At 45.7% G+C, this 24541-nt stretch overlaps 1 protein-coding gene across 1 annotated transcript in view; it reads right to left on the bottom strand.

Moving 5' to 3' along the window:
• Nucleotides 1-721: 721 nt before the first annotated feature.
• EFCAB3 (EF-hand calcium binding domain 3) overlaps nt 722-24541 on the bottom strand; it is a 55192-nt gene continuing 31372 nt past the window's right edge. The window contains exons 3-5 of the mRNA XM_069755682.1: nt 23778-23898; nt 1135-1289; nt 722-1047 (exon numbers count right to left, since the gene is read on the bottom strand). Of these exons, the coding sequence (XP_069611783.1) occupies nt 839-1047; nt 1135-1289; nt 23778-23898 (485 nt within the window). The 3' untranslated portion in view covers nt 722-838. The remainder of the gene's footprint in view (nt 1048-1134; nt 1290-23777; nt 23899-24541) is intronic.

Below are 24541 nucleotides of genomic sequence, written 5' to 3'. Positions count from 1 at the left end.
TTGTATCTTATTTGTAGGTAATCTCAGGTCAATTGGAATGGGGTTTGTTTTTTACGTTTACATCCTGGAATATTGATGTCCACGTAAAATGGGAAAAAGATGAAAATACATGAATCATTCATATTCTATGTATTGTCCAATGTTTTAAAAGTTTGTCTGTGATTGTCTGTCTAATAAATGAAAAAAATGAAAGGCCTTTTATTTTTTTCCCAGAAGCAGTTTACTCTTGCAAATAGACTATGTCTGATATAGAAAGTCACCCATTTACTAGTCACTAGGCTTGAGCTACAGACAAAACCAATGGACAAGTGTGGTCCTGCTTCTGTAAAGAAAATCAAGGGTTTTATTTAAAGCTAATCAAAAAGATATGCAAAACCCTGGTCCATTGAGTATGTCAGTAATCCATGCCTGCCGGACCAGAAAAGCCTTGCAAATGTCCTCCTGCCTGCCGTCATCCCCGGTGCCTCTTCTGATTAGTAGGCCCGGTGAAACGTCATACTCAATGAGAAGATGATATCGAGCTAGGCTAACTAATCAGAGAAGGAGCTGTGAATGTTAGCAGGTAGGGGGAGGTTTGCAGGGCTCTGGTCCAACTGTCATGGACTGCCAACATGATTGATGGACCAGGGTCCTGCAAATCTTTTTGCTCAACTCTCGTTTTATTTTGAAGTCTGAAGGGACTTTTTTGCTTTACATAATTACAAATTTGCATCCACGGACCAAGAACTTTTTTGTGCTTTTTACAAAAAGAATTACATAGAAATAATAGGTAGAACTTGATAGATTGATGTGTTTTAACCTTTCCAGGTAACAAAGGGTGGCTTTTCCAAAATCAGCATCAAGCCGTAAGGTGACAAACCAGAATGCCATGGTGCTTTCTACCCCTTACATCCTTCTGCATGTACACGTCTGAGATTTCTTTATGTCTATTATGGATGGTTTTCTGCATCAGCCTGTGGCGTTGTGGGTGTCCAGAGAGTTTCTTTTCTTTCCTTGAGCTCAGGGGAACACATGGTATCACATCATAGGGACTACTAGAACATGAACCTATGCATGAAACAGTAGAATATTAGGTAGTTCATCTATACACCTAAAATTATACATCATGCTACCTGCATTTCTCCATGTAATGACCTTTATTTGTCTTGATCTTCTTAAGGTAGTGCACTAGTTGTTTGTCTGTCATGCTCATGATGTGTGTGTCACTGAATAAATTTACTATTATGTGGGACTTTGACCTCTCTTTCTTGGGGAATGGTGGAATGGCTTCAAATTTTTCCTGGTAGTATCTGTTAAAGTAAATCATAAGGATTTAGAACAGAGTTTTTTGGTGAGTCAGAGTCTTCACACAGAGAAGTCTATTCATTAAAATCTAGCTTAAAATGACAGAGATACCCCAATATCCCACTTGTTGGTTTTCAGGAAGCCGAGATGCTTGGGATCATCACCTTGTAAAATCTAACATAAATGGGTTATGAGGATCAGGGCTCATACTCCACCATTCATAGGGTTTTAAATGATGTTAACCTCCGTGTTGTATCTTCCATACAGTCAGGCCAATCAGCTGCAATAGTGTTTAGCACTGAATGACTTCCCTTTACACATCAATTGCCTGCAGTCGCCACTAGGGGGAACTCCCAATATGCAGATTTTTACTGCTCTCCTTGTTAGTATTAGCTGTACAAATATACATGCAGCATGGCTGACCCAAGTGGTGGCTGAATGCAGAATTTCCACCGTTTTATCAGGATTGACCATTTTTTCTCCTCCCACACCTTGTCACCTTTTCCGTGAAGTTGAGTGTACCCATGTACCTAATCCTTTGTGGTATTGTGCTGGTGGTCCATTGTATTGAATCCTGTATGAGCACTGTTGATCTGTTGTATGTAATAACTGTGCAATACTGTGCAGCTCCAGCAGTTTAGAAAGAACCTGTCAGCAGGATTTAGCACAATAAAGAAAATGTATGGCATAATGGGAATATCACACTGATTAAATTGATACCTTTGTATCATCTTGGAACATTGCTCTATCACCAGGGATTTTTTGCATGTGTAGTATATACTATGTGCACTTTCATGGATATTATTTGCTTCATTTGTCATCCAATACTGTTTGCATAAGAAATTTTTAGGATGCCCTAGTTGAATGTCATGCCCATCGAATGTAGGACTGTCATACTGTAACTAGGGTTGAGCGAAACGGATCGTTCATTTTTAAAAGTCGCCGACTTTTGGCAAAGTCGGGTTTCATGAAACCCGACCCGACCCCTGTGTGGGGTCGGCCATGCGGTACGCGACTTTCGCGCCAAAGTTGCGTTTCAATGACGCGAAAAGCGCCATTTCTCAGCCAATGAAGGTGGACGCAGAGTGTGGGCAGCGTGATGACATAGGTCCTGGTCCCCACCATCTTAGAGAAGGGCATTGCAGTGATTGGCTTGCTGTCTGCGGCGTCACAGGGGCTATAAGGAGGCGTTCCCGCCAACCGCCATCTTACTGCTGCTGATCTGAGCCTAGGGAGAGGTTGCTGCCGCTTCGTCAGAAGCAGGGATAGCGTTAGGCAGGGTCCATTAACCACCAAACCGCTTGTGCTGTAGCGATTTCCACTGTCCAACACCACCTTTTGTTTGCAGGGACAGTGGAAGCTACATTTTTTTTCCCTCAGCGCTGTAGCTCATTGGGCTGCCCTAGAAGGCTCCCTGATAGCTGCATTGCTGTGTGTACGCCGCTGTGCAAACCAACTGCTTTTTTCAAAGCACAAATCCTCTTGTTCCTTCCTTTCTGCACAGCTATCTTGTTTGTTTGTCCACACTTTTTATTTAATTTGTGCATCAGTCCACTCCTTATTGCTGCCTGCCATACCTGGCTGAGATTACTGCAGGGAGATAGTAATTGTAGGACAGTCCCTGTTTTTTTTTTTTTTTTCTCCCTAAAAAAATAAGTTGTGGGAGATTAAGATTGGCATTTCTGCTAGAGTGCCATCCCTGTGTGTGCCATCTCTCTCACATAGTGGGCCATAGAAAGCCTTTTTTTTTTTTTTTTTTGTGGGGTTTATAAATTCTCCCTGAAAAAAAAAAAACAGTGGGAGATTAATATTGGCCTTTGGGCTTGTGTGCCAGTCCTGAGTGTGCCATCTCTCTCTCAAATAGTGGGCCATAGAAAGCCTATTAATTTTTTTTTTGTTTCTAAATTCCCCCTGAAAAAATAACAAAAAATCAGTGGGAGATTAATATTGCCCTTTCTGCTTGTGTGCCACTCCTGACTCCTGGGTGTGCCATCTCTCTCTCTCAAATAGTGGGCCATAGAAAGCCTATTTTTTTTATTGGGTTTCTAAATTCTCCCTGAAAAAATAAAAAAAAAATCAGTGGGAGATTAATATTGCCCTTTCTGCTTGTGTGTCACTCCTGACTCCTGGGTGTGCCATCTCTCTCTCAAATAGTGGGCCATAGAAAGCCTATTTTTTTTATTGGGTTTCTAAATTCTCCCTGAAAAAAATCATTTTTTTTAATTTGGTTTCTAAATTCTTCCTGAAAAAATCATTTTTTTTAAATTTTGTTTCTAAAGTCTCCCTGAAAAAATAAAAAAAAATCAGTGGGAGATTAATATTGCCCTTTCTGCTTGTGTGCCAGTCTTGACTCCTGGGTGTGCCATCTCTCTCTCTCAAATAGTGGGCCATAGAAAGCCTTTTTTTTTTTTATTGGGTTTCTAAATTCTCCCTGAAAAAATAAAAAAAAATCAGTGGGAGATTAATATTGCCCTTTCTGCTTGTGTGCCAGTCTTGACTCCTGGGTGTGCCATCTCTCTCTCTCAAATAGTGGGCCATAGAAAGCCTATTTTTTTTTTTATTTGGTTTCTAAATTCTCCCTGAAAAAATCATTTTTTTTTACTTGGTTTCTAAATTCTTCCTGAAAAAATCATTTTTTTTTATTTTGTTTCTAAAGTCTCCCTGAAAAAATAAAAAAAAATCAGTGGGAGATTAATATTGCCCTTTCTGCTTGTGTGCCACTCCTGACTCCTGGGTGTGCCATCTCTCTCTCTCAAATAGTGGGCCATAGAAAGCCTATTTTTTTTTTTTTATTGGGTTTCTAAATTCTCCCTGAAAAAATAAAAACAAAATCAGTGGGAGATTAACATTGCCCTTTCTGCTTGTGTGCCACTCCTGACTCCTGGGTGTGCCATCTCTCTCTCAAACAGTGGGCCATAGAATGCCTTTTTTCTTTTGGTTTCTAAATTCTCCCTGAAAAAAAAAAAAAAAAAAGTGGGAGATCAATATTGACATTTCTGCTTGAGTGACAGTCCTGCGTGTGTGGCATTTCTCTCATTTGGTGCCACCGAAAACAGAGTGTGTAACATTGTGCCTGATTTTCCTTGCGGTCTCACCCACCTGTAAAGGGATATCTAAATCATACTGAAGTTATAGCTCACCGTGTAAGTTGTTTGACAGTAACAAATACCGTTACTTTGGTTACGTTTTTAAAACAATGAGGAAGTCTGGTGGAAGAGGTCGTGGCCGTGGGCGTTCATTGTCAGCTGGTAATGATGGTAGTGGTAGTGGAGCATCAGGTGGTCGTGGGAAAAAAAATATTGCACCTAAGTCTGGAGCTGTGGAGCCAGGTTCGTCGTCTGGCTACAGAAGGCCTCGAACGCTCCCTTTTCTGGGAGTAGGAAAACCGCTTTTAAAGCCGGAGCAGCAAGAGCAAGTTTTGGCTTACCTTGCTGACTCAGCCTCTAGCTCTTTTGCCTCCTCTTTTGAAACTGGTAAATGTAAAAGCAGCGCGTCGTTAGTGGATGTTCACGGTCAGGGACAAGTCGCTTCCTTGTCCTCTTCAGAAAAACAACAACAGAGAAGGATGCAGCAGGCGACACAGCGGGTTACTCCATGGAGCTCTTTACACATACCGTCCCTGGCTTAGAAAGTGAAGCAGTTAACAGGCCATGCCCATTACAAGTTGAATCTGACATGGAGTGCACTGATGCACAGCCACAGCCAGACTACTATGCTGGTCCTTTGACTCAGACCACAACATTGCCCTCGCAGGGTACTGATCCAGAATCAGACCCTGATGAGACTATGTTGCCCCGTCACGAACGCTCTACCACCGACTTACACGGTGACACAGATGAAGTTGCGCACGAGCTAGAAGAGGAGGTTATAGATGACCCAGTTGTTGACCCCGATTGGCAGCCATTGGGGGAACAGGGTGCAGGCGGCAGTAGTTCTGAAGCGGAGGAGGAGGGGCCGCAGCAGGCATCAACATCGCAACAGGTTCCATCTGCCGGGCCCGTAGATGGGACAAAACGCGTGGCAATCCAAAAACTGTTGGAGGACAGCGTGGCCATCCGGTTAAAGCTCAGTCTGCAATGCCTGAAAAGGGATCCGAGGCTCGAAAGAGTGCAGTCTGGCATTTTTTTAAACAACATCCAATTGCTCCGCACAAAGTCATCTGTCAAAAATGTTCAACTACCTTAAGCAGAGGTCAGAATCTGAAAAGTCTCAATACAAGTTGCATGCATAGACATTTAACCACCATGCATTTGCAAGCCTGGACTAACTACCAAACGTCCCTTAAGGTTGTAGCACCCTCTGCCAATGAAGCTAGTCACCAACGCTACATCCCTACCGTCACTGTAAGGCCACCATTTTCCGCACCACCTGCAGTATCTGTGCAGGTTTCTTTGCCAGGCCAAAGCAGTCAGGGTCAGGGAATCACCAGTTTCGTAGTAGGAAACACTGCATCTAGGGCACAGGCGGAAACAATACCGTCTCCAACCGTCTCTCAGTCTGCCATGTCCACCGGCACACCCGCTAGTTCCACGATCTCCAGCTCTCCAGTCCAGCTCACCCTACATGAGTCTCTGGTTAGAAAAAGGAAGTACTTATCCTCACATCCGCGTACACAGGGTTTGAACGCCCACATAGCTAGACTAATCTCGTTAGAGATGATGCCCTACCGGTTAGTTGAAAGTGAAGCTTTCAAAGCCCTGATGGACTACGCTGTACCATGCTACGAGCTACCCAGTCGACACTTCTTTTCGAGAAAAGCCATCCCAGCCCTCCACCAGCATGTTAAAGAGCGCATCGTCCATGCACTCAGGCAATCTGTGAGTACAAAGGTGCACCTGACAACAGATGCATGGACCAGTAGGCATGGCCAGGGACGTTACGTGTCCATCACGGCACACTGGGTGAATGTGGTGGATGCAGGGTCCACAGGGGACAGCAATTTCGGGACAGTTCTGCCTAGCCCACGGTCTAGGAAACAGTTGGCTGTAGGTGTTCGCACCCCCTCCTCCTCCTCCTCCTCTTCGTCCTTCTGCAGAAGCGAGAGCTCGTCCACAGACCGCAGTCGCCAAACCACTCCATCCGCAGCTGGCACTGTTGCACACCAGTTGTCCCATTATGGGGCAGCTACTGGCAAGCGTCAGCAGGCTGTATTGGCTATGAAGTGTTTGGGCGACAACAGACACACCGTGGAAGTTCTGTCCGAGTTCTTGCAGACAGAAACGCAGTCGTGGCTGGGCACAGTAGATATTGAGGCAGGCAAGGTAGTGAGTGATAACGGAAGGAATTTCATGGCTGCCATCTCCCTTTCCCAACTGAAACACATTCCATGCCTGGCTCACACCTTAAACCTGGTGGTGCAGTGCTTCCTGAAAAGTTATCCGGGGTTATCCGGCCTGCTCCATAAAAAGTGCGCGGACTTTGCTCACATATTCGCCGTTCGCCCGTACACTCCAGCCGTATGCAGACCTATCAGCGGTCTTTGAACCTTCCCCAGCATCGCCTAATCATAGACGTTGCAACAAGGTGAAACTCAACACTGCACATGCTTCAGAGACTGTGCGAACAGAGGCGGGCTGTTATGTTTTTGTGGGAGGATACACATACACGGGCAGGCAGTAGGATGGCAGACATGGAGTTGTCAGGTGTGCAGTGGTCGAAGATACAAGACATGTGTCAAGTCCTTCAGTGTTTTGAGGAATGCACACGGCTTGTTAGTGCAGACAACGCCATAATAAGCATGAGCATCCCCCTAATGAGTCTGCTGATGCAAAGTTTGACGCACATAAAGGAGCAGGCATCTGCAGCCGAGGAAGAGGAAAGCCTTGACGACAGTCAGCCATTGTCTGGTCAGGGCAGTGTACAGGACGAGGTAGTGGGCGAACAGGAGGAGGAGGACGAGGAGGATGATGGGGATGATTATATTTTTAATGAGGAAGCTTCTCCGGGGCCACTGGAAATTGGTGGCGTGGCAAGGCCGGGTTCTGGGTTTCTGAGGGACACAAGTGACGTAGATTTGCCTGAAACTGCCCCTCAACCAAGCACAACCGCAGATTTGACAACTGGAACTTTGGCACACATGGCGGATTATGCCTTACGTATCCTCAAAAGGGACACACGCATTACGAAAATGATGAACGATGACGATTACTGGTTGGCCTGCCTCCTTGATCCTCGCTATAAAGGCAAATTGCAAAATATTATGCCACATGAAAACCCTGAACAAATATTAGCAACCAAACAATCAACTCTTGTTGACCGTTTGCTTCAGGCATTCCCAGCACACAGCGCCCGTGATCGTTCTCACACGAGCAGCAGGGGGCAGCAGACCAGAAGGGTTAGAGGTGCAGAAATCCGAAGTGGCGTTGGACAAAGGGGTTTTCTGACCAGGTTGTGGAGTGATTTTGCTATGACCGCAGACAGGACAGGTACTGCTGCATCAATTCAAAGTGACAGGAGACAACATTTGTCCAGTATGGTTATTGTTCTGTCTCCGCCATCTAATATTGTTACCCTGATTATTTGCTTGCATAATTGCAGTTTCCTCAGTATACAGTATTGATATATTCATGCCTTTATTCATCTGTGATGCTTTGGCTCCCTCTAGCGGCCAGAGTTATGTTGGCAGTTCAATCTTGTTTTTGTATTATCCATGTCTGATTCTCCTCCTCCTTTGCAATGCATTATGGTAGCTCAGCCTCCATTTCCCTCCATTTTTCCATTCACTTTCTTCGGTTTGCCTTCAAGGAAAGACGCTTCACTTCATCCCCCTTGCGATTGCATTGCCGGTATGTCTTTATTCTTCCTATAGATATTTCTGCACTATATTAGCTTAGTTTAACCAGTTGTACTCCTAGTTTAGTCACTAGCCTTCTAAATGTTATGCATAATGTATATCATGTGTATTATGTATCTGTTCTATGCCATGCACTGATTCTATGTATATCATTGTTCATAGTTTCACCGCATCAATATACCACTACGTTTAATAATGCACAGACTCAACCACAGTCTCCTTATTGGACCCGGTATAGCGGTTTAGCTGACTGTATAGCTACGTATGAGCCTGCCTCAGCTAGTGAGGACAGAACAGTGAAACGGCAGCCATCCAACTAGTGGGATTCAAGTCACCGGCTACACAGGGACTAAATACAGCTACAGCAATCTCTGCACAGCCAAGCACTTTCCCAAGACACCATGTCTCACAAATCGCATAGGACAAGATCTGTTACTTCCGTCTCCTCAAAGACAACATCCATCAGCAGCGCTGTCGCCATTGCCCGCGCAAATGCTGAAGCTGCCAAAATACGAGCGAGCTTTGCTGACCAAGAGATGCAACTTAAATTAGAAAAAGCATGCATAGATGATGAGAGAGCCAATCAAGAGAGAAGGTCGCAGTTAGAAAAAGCACGCATAGATGATGAGAGAGCCGATCAAGAGAGAAGGTTGCAGTTAGAAAAAGCACGCATAGATGATGAGAGAGCCGATCAAGAGAGAAGGTCGCAGTTAGAGAAGGCACGTGTGGATGCCGCCTTAGAAAGCCTAGCAGCAAAAAGGGAAGCTGCCGCAGCCCTCGCCGAATCAGAATCGCTAGAAGCCGCGCAAAATCCCAAGCTGCATAGCCAAAGCAGTACGTCGAGTCTGGAGTTTCCAGTGCAAGACTCACCACAATGCACATCTCAGTATGTTAATGACCTTCCTGATCCAAACTATAACCCTGAACCAGTACCAAAACCACAATACGACACCTCCAGCGAAGTGAGCGAGAGTCGTCACGAGGCTCAGGACAGAAACAAACTTGAAAATGTGAGGCAAAACAACTCTGCTAATGACTACCTTGCCCCTCATCAGGTAACCAACGTGGATCACCCTGCTGACGCACCGTACATCAGGCCGAAGCAATACGACACCGGCTGGCGCCACCATGAGGACACTAACAGGTACGAACGCACCTCACATCACTATCAGGGCGACCCATCACCAGTATACTCTGCTGACAACCGGTTCACGACAGAATTTGCCAAGTTCTTCACACGACGTGAACTGGTTGCCAAGGGACTCATGAAATTCACTGACCGAGCTGAAGGTTACAGAGCTTGGAAAGCTTCCTTCCAAAATGTCATTAGAGACTTGGGGCTGCAACACAGGGAAGAGATAGACCTGTTAGTCAAATACCTGGGAGAAGAGTCAGTCAAACACGCAGTAAGGATCAGAGACATTAATATAAACCGCCCTGAGACTGGCCTCAAAGAGATCTGGAAAAGGCTGGATGAGTGTTACGGCTCAGCAGAAGTAATAGAAAGAGCCTTGTTCAAAAGAATCGATGACTTTCCTAAAATATCTAACAAAGGTCTCCAGAAACTTAGAGAGCTAAGCGACCTGCTGAAGGAAGTCCAAGTTGCCAAATATGAGGACGACCTACAGGGACTTGCATTTCTCGACACAGCCAGAGGTGTTAACCCTATAGTCCAGAAGTTGCCCTACAATCTACAGGAGAGGTGGCTCACACATGGTTCCACGTACAAATACAAACACAGTGTTCCATTCCCTCCCTTCTCCGTTTTTGTAGACTTCATACACCAACAAGCGAGAATTAGAAACGATCCCAGCTTTGACTTTGCAATACCATATGCCACACCGTCACCACCTGCAAATCCACGCAGAACATCTGTGGCAGTACACAAGACTTATGTTTCTTCTTCAGGTTCTAATTACAGGTCTGCTGGCTGCTCCCAATCAGAGACAAAGGTGCAGGACCCTGACAAGCAGTGCCCACTTCATCAGAAGCCTCATCCTCTCCTGAAATGCAAAGCCTTCAGAGGAAAATCTATGCCAGATCGCAGAAGCTTCCTGAAAGAAAACGGTATCTGCTACAAGTGCTGCTCGTCCACAGCTCATCTCGCCAAGGATTGCAAGGTCAGTGTAAAATGCACAGAATGTGGCACCACAGACCATAACACCGCTCTACACCCTGGCCCAGCTCCATGGAGTACACAAAACACGCCTGCTGACAGTGAGCATGGCGGGGAGGAAAGGAACACTGATACAGCTACGCCAGAGATCACTTCACAATGCACCGAGGTCTGCAAAGGGACAATAGACAGTAGGTCCTGTTCAAAAATATGCCTCGTCAAAGTATACCCGAAGGGCCATAGAGACCAAGCTGTAAGACTGTATGCTATCTTGGATGATCAAAGTAATCGATCCTTGGCTAGATCAACGTTCTTTGACCTATTCAACATCAAAGGGCCAAGCACTCCCTACTCCTTAAAGACGTGTGCAGGTACTGTGACAACAGCAGGCAGGAAAGCTACTGACTACCAGATCGAGTCTTTAGACGGACAATTCTGCCTACCGCTACCTACGATCATCGAATGTAACCAGATCCCAGACAACAGATCTGAAATCCCTATACCAGATGTAGCAATCCATCACGCTCACTTAAAACGAATAGCACACCTTATACCGGAACTCGACCATCAGGCCCAGATAATTCTGCTGTTGGGGAGAGATATCCTGCAGGTTCATAAAGTGAGACGTCATATCAATGGACTCCACAATGCTCCCTATGCCCAAAGGCTAGACCTAGGATGGGTCATAATTGGCAACGTATGCTTGGGACGCATGCACGCCCCATCTTCTGTGACAAGCATGCTGACAAATACATTGGAGAAAGGACGTCCATCTCTGTTTCAACCTTGTAACAATGAGTTCCATGTCAGGGAACTGCCACACAGCATCCAACTGCCCAACCATTTAATAGACTTTACTCACGACAGCAGTATAGTGTCGGGAAGCTATGAGGATCATTTAGGGTGCACAGTCTTCCAGAGAACTAAGCAGGACAACCAAGTGGCAATGTCGGTAGAGGACAAGTTGTTCTTAGAGGTAATGGACAAGGGACTCGTTAAAGATGAGACCAACAGCTGGGTCGCACCTCTTCCCTTCAAAACCCACAGACCACGTCTACCGAACAACAGAAATCAGGCATTACAACGTTTCTCCTCTCTCGTTCAAAATCTGCAAAAGAAACCAGAGATGAAAGATCACTTTTTCTCCTTCATGTCAAAGATTTTTGAAAACCGTCACGCAGAACTAGCTCCCACTCTCAAAGACTCTGAAGAATGCTGGTTACTACCCATGTTCGGAGTATACCACCCTAAGAAACCAGGCCAGATCAGAGTCGTGTTTGATTCCAGTGCTAAATTTAATGATGTCTCCCTGAATGACGTTCTGCTGACAGGACCAGACCTCAATAACAAACTACTGGGTGTACTTATGCGCTTCCGTAAGGATTCCATTGCCTTCATCGCTGACATCCAGCAAATGTTCCATTGTTTCCTTGTGAGAGAGAGAGACATGATGAGAGCATTATACTGCCTCTGTACAAATCCCTAGTTAGACCGCACATGGAGTACTGTGTCCAGTTTTGGGCACCGGTGCTCAGGAAGGATATAATGGAACTAGAGAGAGTACAAAGGAGGGCAACAAAATTAATAAAGGGGATGGGAGAACTACAATACCCAGATAGATTAGCGAAATTAGGATTATTTAGTCTAGAAAAAAGACGACTGAGGGGCGATCTAATAACCATGTATAAGTATATAAGGGGACAATACAAATATCTCGCTGAGGATCTGTTTATACCAAGGAAGGTGACGGGCACAAGGGGGCATTCTTTGCGTCTGGAGGAGAGAAGGTTTTTCCACCAACATAGAAGAGGATTCTTTACTGTTAGGGCAGTGAGAATCTGGAATTGCTTGCCTGAGGAGGTGGTGATGGCGAACTCAGTCGAGGGGTTCAAGAGAGGCCTGGATGTCTTCCTGGAGCAGAACAATATTGTATCATACAATTATTAGGTTCTGTAGAAGGACGTAGATCTGGGTATTTATTATGATGGAATATAGGCTGAACTGGATGGACAAATGTCTTTTTTCGGCCTTACTAACTATGTTACTATGTTACTATGTTACTATGAACTTCCTAAGATTCTTCTGGTACAGAGACAATGATCCTACTAAAGAAGTCACAGAGTATCGCATGAGAGTGCACATCTTTGGCAACAGTCCTTCACCTGCAGTCGCCATTTACGGACTCAAAAGGTCGGCTCAGGAAGGAGAAGCAGAATACGGAGCAGATGTCAGACAATTCATAGAAAAGGACTTTTATGTCGACGACTGTCTAAAAGCCATGCCTTCAAATGAGACTGCCATCAGTCTTCTCAGGAGAGCCCAGGACATGCTTGCCTGCTCAAACCTTAGGCTTCATAAAATAGCCTCAAACAGCCAAGAACTCATGCAAGCGTTCCCATCTCAGGACCTATGTAATGGTCTCAGAGACCTGGACCTGGGGTCAGACCCCGCACCAATGCAACGCAGCCTCGGGCTTCTCTGGAATCTACAATCAGACACTTTCACCTTTCAGGTCAGCCAGGAAGAAAGGCCTTTCACACGTAGAGGCGTCCTGTCTACCATCAACAGTTTGTACGACCCCTTGGGTTTCGCAGCTTCTGTTACTATACAAGGCAAGGCCCTACTAAGAGACTTAACTAGGGAAACATCTGACTGGGATGCACCTCTGCCACCTGATAAGAGGATCCAGTGGGAAGAGTGGAAGAACTCGTTAGCGGCACTCTCCAACTTGCATATGCCAAGACCATACACCCCTGTGCCATCTACTGAGATACAGAGCCAAAGACTGTACGTATTTGCAGATGCTTCTGTCAAAGCAATTGCCGCTGTTGCCTACCTCAAAACTGTAGACTCCAAATGTCAGTGCCACATTGGTTTCGTCATGGGAAAGGCCAAACTCGCACCACAACCAGAGCACACTATACCCAGGTTAGAGCTTTGTGCCGCAGTCTTAGCCGTTGAGTTAGCGGAGTTCATCGCATCCGAAATGGATATCGACCTGACACAGGCCAAGTTCTACTCAGACAGCAAAGTAGTCCTGAGATATATCCACAACGAAACCAGGCGATTCTACGTTTATGTCAATAACAGAGTGCTACGAATCAGGAGATCAGTTCACCCACAGCAGTGGCATTACATACCCACAGACCAGAATCCCGCAGATCATGCAACTAGAGCAGTTGACGCAAGTCGACTAGGAAGCACAACGTGGCTCTCTGGACCAAAACTATTGTACATTGAGGTCCAGACACCTTTGAACTTGTAGGAGAGGACTCAGATGCTGAAATCCGCCCTCAGGTGTCTACACTACATACAATGACCTCTGTTACCCAGCTTGGATCTTGCAGGTTCGACAGATTCTCAAGTTGGAAGTCACTTACTCGAGCCATTACCTGCCTGACACATATAGCTCGCTCATTCATGGCTACCAGAACTTGTGGCACAGAAAAATGTAAAGGTTGGCATCTTTGTGAAAATACCTACGTTACCTCCGACTTAGAGTTCTCTAGAAATCACATCATCCTCACTGTTCAAAGAGAAACCTACTTTGCAGAAATCCAATGTCTTACTAACAAAGCTCCAATACCAGCGAGCAGCGTATTGAGAAAACTCGACCCATTCATCGACAACAGTGGCCTGCTGAGGGTAGGAGGCCGACTCAAAGAAGCTGAGATGGAGTTTGTGGAGAAATTCTCTCTTATACTTCCCGGAAAATGTCATGTTGCCTACCTAATCATACAACATTACCACAATCTGGTCAAGCATCAAGGAAGACTATTTACAGAAGGAGCCATCAGATCTGCTGGCTTGTGGATCATCGGTGCAAAAAGACTCATCAGTAGTGTCATCTACAAATGTGTTACCTGCCGTAAGCTTCGTGGTTCAACTCAAACCCAAAAGATGGCTGACCTACCAGCAGATAGACTCAGCCCAGACCCTCCCTTTACTAGCGTTGGTCTCGATGTGTTTGGGCCTTGGTCAGTTGTTACACGTCGTACGAGAGGCGGCCAAGCCAATAGTAAACGTTGGGCAGTCATGTTCACTTGCATGTCAATCAGAGCCGTCCACATAGAGGTCATCGAGTCCCTTGACACGTCAAGCTTCATCAATGCCTTAAGACGTTTTATGGCCATCCGTGGTCCTATCAAGCACATACGTTCAGACAGAGGTACTAACTTCGTTGGTGCAGCAAAGGAATTAGGAATACCCTCAAATCTAAACTATAAGACTCTCGAGAGGTTCCTCAGTGTCCAAGGCTGCACATGGTCATTCAACCCACCTCACTCTTCACATATGGGAGGATCTTGGGAACGAATGATTGGTCTAGTACGGAGAATTCTTGACTCCACTCTTCTTCAAGAAGGAGCAGCGAGACTCACCCACGAAAGTCTCATCACATTCATGGCTGAAGCTGCAGCTATAATTAGCGCAAGACCCCTGGTTCCAGTTCCTAACGACCCTGAGGAGCCTTTGTTATTGACTCCAGCTACTTACCCAGAAAACAGGACTGTCCAGTGCCCCTCCAGAAGGATTCGACGCGAAGGACCTCTACAAGCGCCAATGGAGACAGGTACAAAGTCTTGCAAATACTTTCTGGGACAGGTGGCGCAAACAATATTTGTCTACCCTGCAGCCACGGACGAAGTGGCAATCTACTAAACCTAATCTGAACATAGGTGACCTTGTTCTTGTGAAAGACTGTCAGATTCACCGGAACCAGTGGCCACTTGGTCTAGTTACCGCAACGTTCCCGAGCAAGGACGGCAACGTCCGCAAAGTTGAGCTAAGGATGACTAAAGGGAATGAACCTAAGACATTTTCCAGACCGGTATCTGAACTGGTCCTATTGTTGCCTTCGGAAGAAAGGAGTAGTGACATCCGTTGATGCCAGACGGGGAGTGTTCTGTCTCCGCCATCTAATATTGTTACCCTGATTATTTGCTTGCATAATTGCAGTTTCCTCAGTATACAGTATTGATATATTCATGCCTTTATTCATCTGTGATGCTTTGGCTCCCTTTAGCGGCCAGAGTTATGTTGGCAGTTCAATCTTGTTTTTGTATTATCCATATCTGATTCTCCTCCTCCTTTGCAATGCATTATGGTAGCTCAGCCTCCATTTCCCTCCATTTTTCCTTTCACTTTCTTCGGTTTGCCTTCAAGGAAAGACGCTTCACTTCATCCCCCTTGCGATTGCATTGCCGGTATGTCTTTATGCTTCCTATAGATATTTCTGCTCTATATTAGCTTAGTTTAACCAGTTGTACTCCTAGTTTAGTCACTAGCTTTCTAAATGTTATGCATAATGTATATCATGTGTATTATGTATCTGTTCTATGCCATGCACTGATTCTATGTATATCATTGTTCACAGTTTCACAGCATCAATATACCACAACGTTTAATAAAGCACAGACTCAACCACAGTCTCCTTATTGGATCCGGTATAGCGGTTTAGCTGACTGTATAGCTACGTATGAGCCTGCCTCAGCTAGTGAGGACAGAACAGTTACTAACTATTTTTCATCCCTTATCGATGTTCTACCTCAACCGTCATTCCCATTTGATTACTGGGCATCCAAATTAGACACCTGGCCAGAATTGGCAGAATATGCATTGCAGGAGCTTGCTTGCCCGGCAGCTAGTGTCCTATCAGAAAGAGTATTCAGTGCTGCAGGTTCAATATTAACCGAAAAAAGGACTCGTCTGGCCACCCAAAATGTTGATGATCTAACCTTCATTAAAATGAACCACAACTGGATTTCTAATTCTTTTGCCCCACCTTACCCGGCCGACACCTAGCTTTCCTATGAAAAGGTATTGCCTGTGGACTACTCTGAATGACTTTACCAATCTTGTAATTTGCAGCAGCTGATTGTCCAGCATACGACATGTTTACACCTCCCTAAATGGCCAAACTCCCCACACGGGGCCGTGGTATCGCCACTTGGCGCAAGCACCCGTGAGAGTGCTGTTTGTCTGACGAGGTGGGTGTGCCCGCTTTTGGTCTACGGCACTGCCACTGGGTCCCTCATAGTACAATAAAGTGTCTCTGGCGGTGGTGGTGCGCACCCAACGTCAGACACACTGTTGTAACAAGAGGGGCCCTGGGCATGTACCGCCGGCCACAAGAGAGTTCCCCCAGCCCCAGCTCAAACATTGCTCTACCACTTGCACAATTATCTCTCACAGTTCCACCTATGTTTAGTCTATGCGCTGACATCCGTAAATTTCTGCCACTGACAATACCATTGTGTTGACATGTATGATGGTACTTAACATAGTCAGGGGCAGTGTCCTATATTTACCCAAGTAAATACTTTGTGCCAAATTACTAGGTCTGAAACTACACAGAGGAGCCCACCCCTGTACCTAATGATTGCACCCTTTTGGTTTTTCTTTTTGTTGTAATGCGAGACATTAACATGTATTTATTTTTTGGGACTACTAACTGGCAGACACTCATTACAATCGGCCGCCGCTGACAACACCAATGGTGCCCACTGCCTGTGTACCCCTGCAAGAGAATTAAAAGTGCCTACAGCCCAATTTTATTATGTTAGGCCTTCGAAGCCTGTCTGCGGTCCCTCCTTCCAATAGTTCTCCACTGACCAGACCACTGCTGCCCGTGTACCCCTGGAACCAATGTTAAAGTGCCTACAGCCCTAATTTATTATGTTAGGCCTTCGAAGCCTGTCTGCTCTGCGGTCCCTCCTTCCACTAGGCCTCCACTGACCTGTCTACTGCTGCCCGTGTTCCCCTGGAACCAATTCTAAAGTGCCTACAGCCATATTTTATTATGTGAGGCCTTCGAAGCCTGTCTGCGGTCCCTCCTTCCACTAGGCCTCCACTGACCTGTCTACTGCTGCCCGTGTTCCCCTGGAACCAATTCTAAAGTGCCTACAGCCATATTTTATTATGTTAGGCCTTCGAAGCCTGTCTGCGGTCCCTCCTTACACTAGGCCTCCACTGACCTGTCTACTGCTGCCCGTGTTCCCCTGGAACCAATTCTAAAGTGCCTACAGCCATATTTTATTATGTTAGGCCTTCGAAGCCTGTCTGCGGTCCCTCCTTCCAATAGTTCTCCACTGACCAGACCACTGCTGCCCGTGTTCCCCTGGAACCAATTCTAAAGTGCCTACAGCCATATTTTATTATGTTAGGCCTTCGAAGCCTGTCTGCGGTCCCTCCTTCGACTAGCCCTCCACTGACCTGTCTACTGCTGCCCGTGTTCCCCTGGAACCAATTCTAAAGTGCCTACAGCCATATTTTATTATGTTAGGCCTTCGAAGCCTGTCTGCGGTCCCTCCTTCCACTAGGCCTCCACTGACCTGTCTACTGCTGCCCGTGTTCGCCTGGAACCAATTTTAAAGTGCCTACAGCCAAATTTTATTATGTTAGGCCTTCGAAGCCTGTCTGCGGTCCCTCCTTCCACTAGGCCTCCACTGACCTGTCTACTGCTGCCCGTGTTCCCCTGGAACCAATTCTAAAGTGCCTACAGCCATATTTTATTATGTTAGGCCTTCGAAGCCTGTCTGCGGTCCCTCCTTCCAATAGTTCTCCACTGACCTGTCTACTGCTGCCCGTGTTCCCCTGGAACCAATTCTAAAGTGCCTACAGCCATATTTTATTATGTTAGGCCTTCGAAGCCTGTCTGCGGTCCCTCCTTCCAATAGTTCTCCACTGACCTGTCTACTGCTGCCCGTGTTCCCCTGGAACCAATTCTAAAGTGCCTACAGCCATATTTTATTATGTTAGGCCTTCGAAGCCTGTCTGTGGTCCCTCCTTCCAATAGTTCTCCACTGACCAGACCACTGCTGCCCGTGTTCCCCTGGAACCAATTCTAAAGTGCCTACAGCCCTAATTTATTATGTTAGGCCTTCGAAGCCTGTCTGCTCTGCGGTCCCTCCTTCCACTAGGCCTCCACTGACCTGTCTACTGCTGCCCGTGTTCCCCTGGAACCAATTTTAAAGTGCCTACAGCCATATTTTATTATGTTAGGCCTTCGAAGCCTGTCTGCGGTACCTCCTTCCACTAGGCCTCCACTGACCTGTCTACTGCTGCCCGTGTTCCCCTGGAACCAATTCTAAAGTGCCTACAGCCATATTTTATTATGTTAGGCCTTCGAAGCCTGTCTGCAGTCCCTCCTTCCAATAGTTCTCCACTGACCTGTCTACTGCTGCCCGTGTTCCCCTGGAACCAATTCTAAAGTGCCTACAGCCATATTTTATTATGTTAGGCCTTCGAAGCCTGTCTGCGGTCCCTCCTTCCAATAGTTCTCCACTGACCAGACCACTGCTGCCCGTGTTCCCCTGGAACCAATTCTAAAGTGCCTACAGCCATATTTTATTATGTTAGGCCTTCGAAGCCTGTCTGCGGTCCCTCCTTCGACTAGGCCTCCACTGACCTGTCTACTGCTGCCCGTGTTCCCCTGGAACCAATTCTAAAGTGCCTACAGCCATATTTTATTATGTTAGGCCTTCGAAACCTGTCTGCGGTCCCTCCTTCCACTAGGCCTCCACTGACCTGTCTACTGCTGCCCGTGTTCCCCTGGAACCAATTTTAAAGTGCCTACAGCCAAATTTTATTATGTTAGGCCTTCGAAGCCTGTCTGCGGTCCCTCCTTCCACTAGGCCTCCACTGACCTGTCTACTGCTGCCCGTGTTCCCCTGGAACCAATTTTAAAGTGCCTACAGCCATATTTTATTATGTTAGGCCTTCGAAGCCTGTCTGCGGTCCCTCCTTCCAATAGTTCTCCACTGACCAGACCACTGCTGCCCGTGTTCCCCTGGAACCAATTTTAAAGTGCCTACAGCAAAATTTTATTAGGTTAGGCCTTCGAAGCCTGTCTGCAGTCCCTCCTTCCAATAGTTCTCCACTGACCAGACCACTGCTGCCCGTGTTCCCCTGGAACCAATTCTAAAGTGCCTACAGCCATATTTTATTATGTTAGGCCTTCGAAGCCTGTCTGTGATCCCTCCTTCCAATAGTTCTCCACTGACCAGACCACTGCTGCCCGTGTTCCCCTGGAACCAATTTTAAAGTGCCTACAGCCAAATTTTATTATGTTAGGCCTTCGAAGCCTGTCTGCGGTCCCTCCTTCCAATAGTTCTCCACTGACCAGACCACTGCTGCCCGTGTTTCCCCTGGAACCAATTTTAAAGTGCCTACAGCCATATTTTATTATGTTAGGCCTTCGAAGCCTGTCTGCGGTCCCTCCTTCCACTAGGCCTCCACTGACCTGTCTACTGCTGCCCGTGTTCCCCTGGAACCAATTCTAAAGTGCCTACAGCCAAATTTTATTATGTTAGGCCTTCGAAGCCTGTCTGCGGTCCCTCCTTCCACTAGGCTTCCACTGACCTGTCTACTGCTGCCCGTGTTCCCCTGGAACCAATTCTAAATTGCCTACAGCCATATTTTATTATGTTAGGCCTTCGAAGCCTGTCTGCGGTCCCTCCTTCCAATCGTTCTCCACTGACCAGACCAATGCTGGCCGTGTACCCCTGGAACCCAGCTGAAAGTGCATGGAGCCTCCTTTTTTTTTTGTTTTATATTTAGGAAGCCCAGATGAACTACGCTGTACCACGGTTCAAGCTACCCAGTCGACATTTCTTTTGCGAGAAAAGCCATCCCAGCCCTCCACCGGCATGAAAAAGTCTGCATTGTCATAGCACTCAGGCAATCAAACAGTAGAAAGGTGCACCTGACAAGAGACGCATGGACCAGCAGGCATGTCCACAAAAAGTTACGTGTCCATTACGGCGCACTGGGTTAATGTGTTGGATGCATGGTCCACAGGGGACAGCCTACAAAGTCTGTCTGCAGTCCCTAATTCAAATTGTCCTCCGCTGACCACACCACTGCTGCACGTGTACCCCTGGAACCAATTTTAAAGTGCCTACAACCTAATTTTGTTATGTTAGGCCTACTACGCCTGTCTGCGGTCCCTCCTTCCAATACTCGTCCACTGACCACACCACTGCTGCCCGTGGACCCCTGGAACCTATTTTTAATTGCATAGAGCATCCTTTTTTTAATAGTAGGCGTACAAAGTCTGTCTGCGGTCCACTATTAAAATTGTCCTCCACTGACCAGAGCAATGCTGCCTGTGTACCCCTGTAACCTTTTTTAAACTGCAGTGAGCCACATTTTTGGTATAAGGCCTACTACCTGTGTCTGTCTGCGCCACTCAATACAGCTGTACTCCTTTGAAAAAAGCAGAGCGTCAATAGTCTTGTTTTCAGCCTCTAGGAATTTGAAAACTGCATTGGGGCTACTACTTTGGTAGGGCCTACTAACGGTGTCTGCCGCTCCAACGTGTGCCCCAGGTTTCCTCTCCATTGCTTCGGTCTTCCGACTCTCGTTTAGTAGTTGTTGAAAACTACACTGCATTAGGCCTACAAATTGGGTATGGGGTGTAGAGAGACGGTGTGTTCCACTCCAAGGTGTTCCCCAGGTTTCCTCTCCATTGCTTGGATCTTCCGACTCTCGTTTAGTAGTTGTTGAAAACTACACTGCATTAGGCCTACAAATTGGGTATGGGGTGTAGAGACGGTGTGTTCCACTCCAAGGTGTTCCCCAGGTTTCCTCTCCATTGCTTCGATCTTCCGACTCTCGTTTAGTAGTTGTTGAAAACTACACTGCATTAGGCCTACAAATTGGGTATGGGGTGTAGAGAGACGGTGTGTTACACTCCGAGGTGTTCCCCAGGTTTCCTCTCCATTGCTTGGGTCTTCCGACTCTCGTTTAGTAGCTGTTGAAAACTACACTACATTAGGCCTACAAATTGGGTATGGGGTGTAGAGACGGTGTGTTCCACTCCAAGGTGTTCCCCAGGTTTCGTCCACATTGCTTCGATCTTCCGACTCTCGTTTAGTAGTTGTTGAAAACTACACTGCATTAGGCCTACAAATTGGGTATGGGGTGTAGAGAGACGGTGTGTTACACTCCAAGGTGTTCCCCAGGTTTCCTCTCCATTGCTTCGGTCTTCCGACTGTCGTTTAGTAGTTGTTGAAAACTACACTGCATTAGGCCTACAAATTGGGTATGGGGTGTAGAGACGGTGTGTTCCACTCCAAGGTGTTCCCCAGGTTTCCTCTCCATTGCTTCAATCTTCCGACTCTCGTTTAGTAGTTGTTGAAAACTACACTGCATTAGGCCTACAAATTGGGTATGGGGTGTAGAGACGGTGTGTTCCACTCCAAGGTGTTCCCCAGGTTTCCTCTCCATTGCTTCGATCTTCCGACTCTCGTTTAGTAGTTGTTGAAAACTACACTGCATTAGGCCTACAAATTGGGTATGGGGTGTAGAGACGGTGTGTTCCACTCCAAGGTGTTCCCCAGGTTTCCTCTCCATTGGTTCGATCTTCCGACTCTCGTTTAGTAGTTGTTGAAAAGTACACTGCATTAGGCCTAGAAATTGGGTATGGGGTGTAGAGACGGTGTGTTCCACTCCAAGGTGTTCCCCAGGTTTCCTCTCCATTGCTTCGATCTTCGACTCTCGTTTAGTAGTTGTTGAAATCTACACTGCATTAGGCCTACAAATTGGGTATGGGGTGTAGAGACGGTGTGTTCCACTCCAAGGTGTTCCCCATGTTTCCTCTCCATTGCTTCGATCTTCCGACTCTCGTTTAGTAGTTGTTGAAAACTACACTGCATTAGGCCTACAAATTGGGTATGGGGTGTAGAGAGACGGTGTGTTACACTCCAAGGTGTTCCCCAGGTTTCCTCTCCATTGCTTCGGTCTTCCGACTCTCGTTTAGTAGTTGTTGAAAACTACACTGCATTTGGCCTACAAATTGGGTATGGGGTGTAGAGACGGTGTGTTCCACTCCAAGGTGTTCCCCAGGTTTCCTCTCCATTGCTTCGATCTTCCGACTCTCGTTTAGTAGTTGTTAAAAACTACACTGCATTAGGCCTACAAATTGGGTATGGGGTGTAGAGACGGTGTGTTCCACTCCAAGGTGTTCTCCAGGTTTCCTCTCCATTGCTTCAATCTTAAAGCTCTTGTTTAGTAGTTGTTGAAAACAACACTGCATTCGGCCTACAAGTTGGGTCTGGGTTGTAGAGACGGTGTCTTCCACTCCAAGGTGTTCTCCAGGTTTCCTCTCCATTGCTTCAATCTTCATGCTCGTCTTAAGTAGTTGTTGAAACAACACTACATTAGGCCTACAAGTTGGGTCTGGGTCGTAGAGACGGTGTCTGCCGCTCCAAGGTGTTCTCCAGGTTGCCACATAATCGAAGCTGCATAGAGCCTATTTTGTAATTTTACGCCTACAAAGTCTTTCTGCGGTCCCTCCTTCCAATTGTCCTCCACTGAGCACAACAATGCAGAACGTGTACCCATGTAACCTTTTTTAAACCAGCGTCGAGCCAACTTTGTGGTTTAAGGCCTACTTGTAGTGTCTGGCTGCGCCACTCAATACAGCTGTCCTCTTTACAAAAAATTACCTACAATTATCTGGTTTAATCGGAATTTTAAAACTGCAGTGGGCCTACTAGTTGGGTTCTACCTGCTGGACACAACACTTTTCTAACAGGCAGTTTTCTATCAGAGAAAATTACAAAAGAACAACCCAAATAAAATAAAGGCTATATATAAATCAGTATCACAATCATAAATATAGTGATATTAGCTCACCCGGGTGTCTTTTGACAGTATCACAATCATAAATATAGTGGATATTAGTGGATATTACCTTAGGGCACCACGCCGTCCTGAGTACACGCACACACCCAGTACTCAGGCTGGCGCGGTGCCCTAAGGTAATATACACTAATATCCATTATTTTTCCCTGAAATCTGTTATAGTTCAGCACTTAGCACTTTGTCTCTATCAGCACTGTGCAGGGTCTGGAAATAACCCTGATGGTTAATGGTTAAAACATTTGTGTTCTTTGAATTTATTTGCACTTCAGCACTTTTTTGCATATATTGCACATCAATTTTGGAGTTTTTATTATTTTTGATTATTGTTTCCACATTGTGTCACTCAATTTTTCAGGGAACTAATATACCCCGATTGTGGGTAATACTTACCTTGCACGGATATATAAATTATTATTATTATTGTGCTGTTGGGTATCCGTATATTCATTTTTATATGCCGTCCCGTGCTGCACACTTTTTTGTATGATTGTTTTGTATTTTTATCGGATATTTTTTAACGGTATTTTTTTTTTTTATATATATATATATATATATTGTATCGCTGCTTGATAAATAATAAAAGAATATATCTTGATCCAGTCTGATCTTCATGGTGCATCCTTTGGTTTGGTGATTGGTTTTGGTTCTCAGTTTTCTATCAGGCAGACACAACATCATTATTGAAGCTTCTCGAGACATAAATATTTAAGCTTTCAAATGCTGCACCTTATGTGTCCTGCCAGCTTCTGAATGTAGTGTGGCTGGACTACACATAAATCAGCCAGGTGGTCCATTGTGACAGTGGCCCATGGGAAATCTGCCCGTTAGTGCTCATCACCAGTTCGGATCTGTGAACTATCAACATCGCTGATGGACCACCATCCTGCTGATTTTTAACAGAAATCCACAATTGCTAAAAGTCAGATTTCTACTCACCTTGCTATTTCGGCAGTGGATCTTGCAGGAAGACAAGATTTTTGTAACATTCTAGAGATGGCATCAAATAAAACTGTATCCAAATACTCCTGTTCAGATACTGGCAAAAGCAGATTTCTGTCTGCAACACAAGCCATAGAATAATATATATATATATATATATATATATATATATATATATATATATATATATATATATATATATAACAAATACTAGACCATTCACAAAAGCAAGTGTGAACTGCAGGGTAATATGTGCTTCCAAGCCTGGTCACATATTCCCAACAGTGATAATAGCTCTTTTTTATCTTCATAGACAATAAGGGTTTTGTAGCATAAGGGGCATCTCTTATCTCTAGATATTGTCTGCAAACAATAGGAAATAAAATTGATGCTAAAAAGAAATCCTCAAACTTACCTCTGCATACAATACAAATAAATAATACAAATAGGCAGTGTCCTTTACTTGGGGATAGAGGTAGGAGAGTGAAGAGGTGTGAGAATATCAGCACTGAATGCTTCCCCTCATCATGTCAATATACTGATGAAGTGTATGTAAAGAACATGTGCACTGCTCAATCAGATGGTGCCAAGGTAGGTTCCAAAACCGTAGTAATACTTATAAGAAAAACCTGGCACTCAACTTGCATATAAGATGCTTTTTAATGGTTCCAAGCGGAAATACAGTGACAGCAATCGGAGGTACAGTGACATCAACAGCAAAACGTTTCGGTCATATACATCTGACCTTCATCAGTTGCTGT

This window comes from Ranitomeya imitator, chromosome 2, assembly GCF_032444005.1.
Source record: "Ranitomeya imitator isolate aRanImi1 chromosome 2, aRanImi1.pri, whole genome shotgun sequence".
In the NCBI taxonomy this organism is placed as follows: Eukaryota; Metazoa; Chordata; class Amphibia; order Anura; family Dendrobatidae; genus Ranitomeya; species Ranitomeya imitator.
Note: the sequence above shows the minus strand (reverse complement) of the source record. Positions and strands in the feature narration are given on the sequence as shown.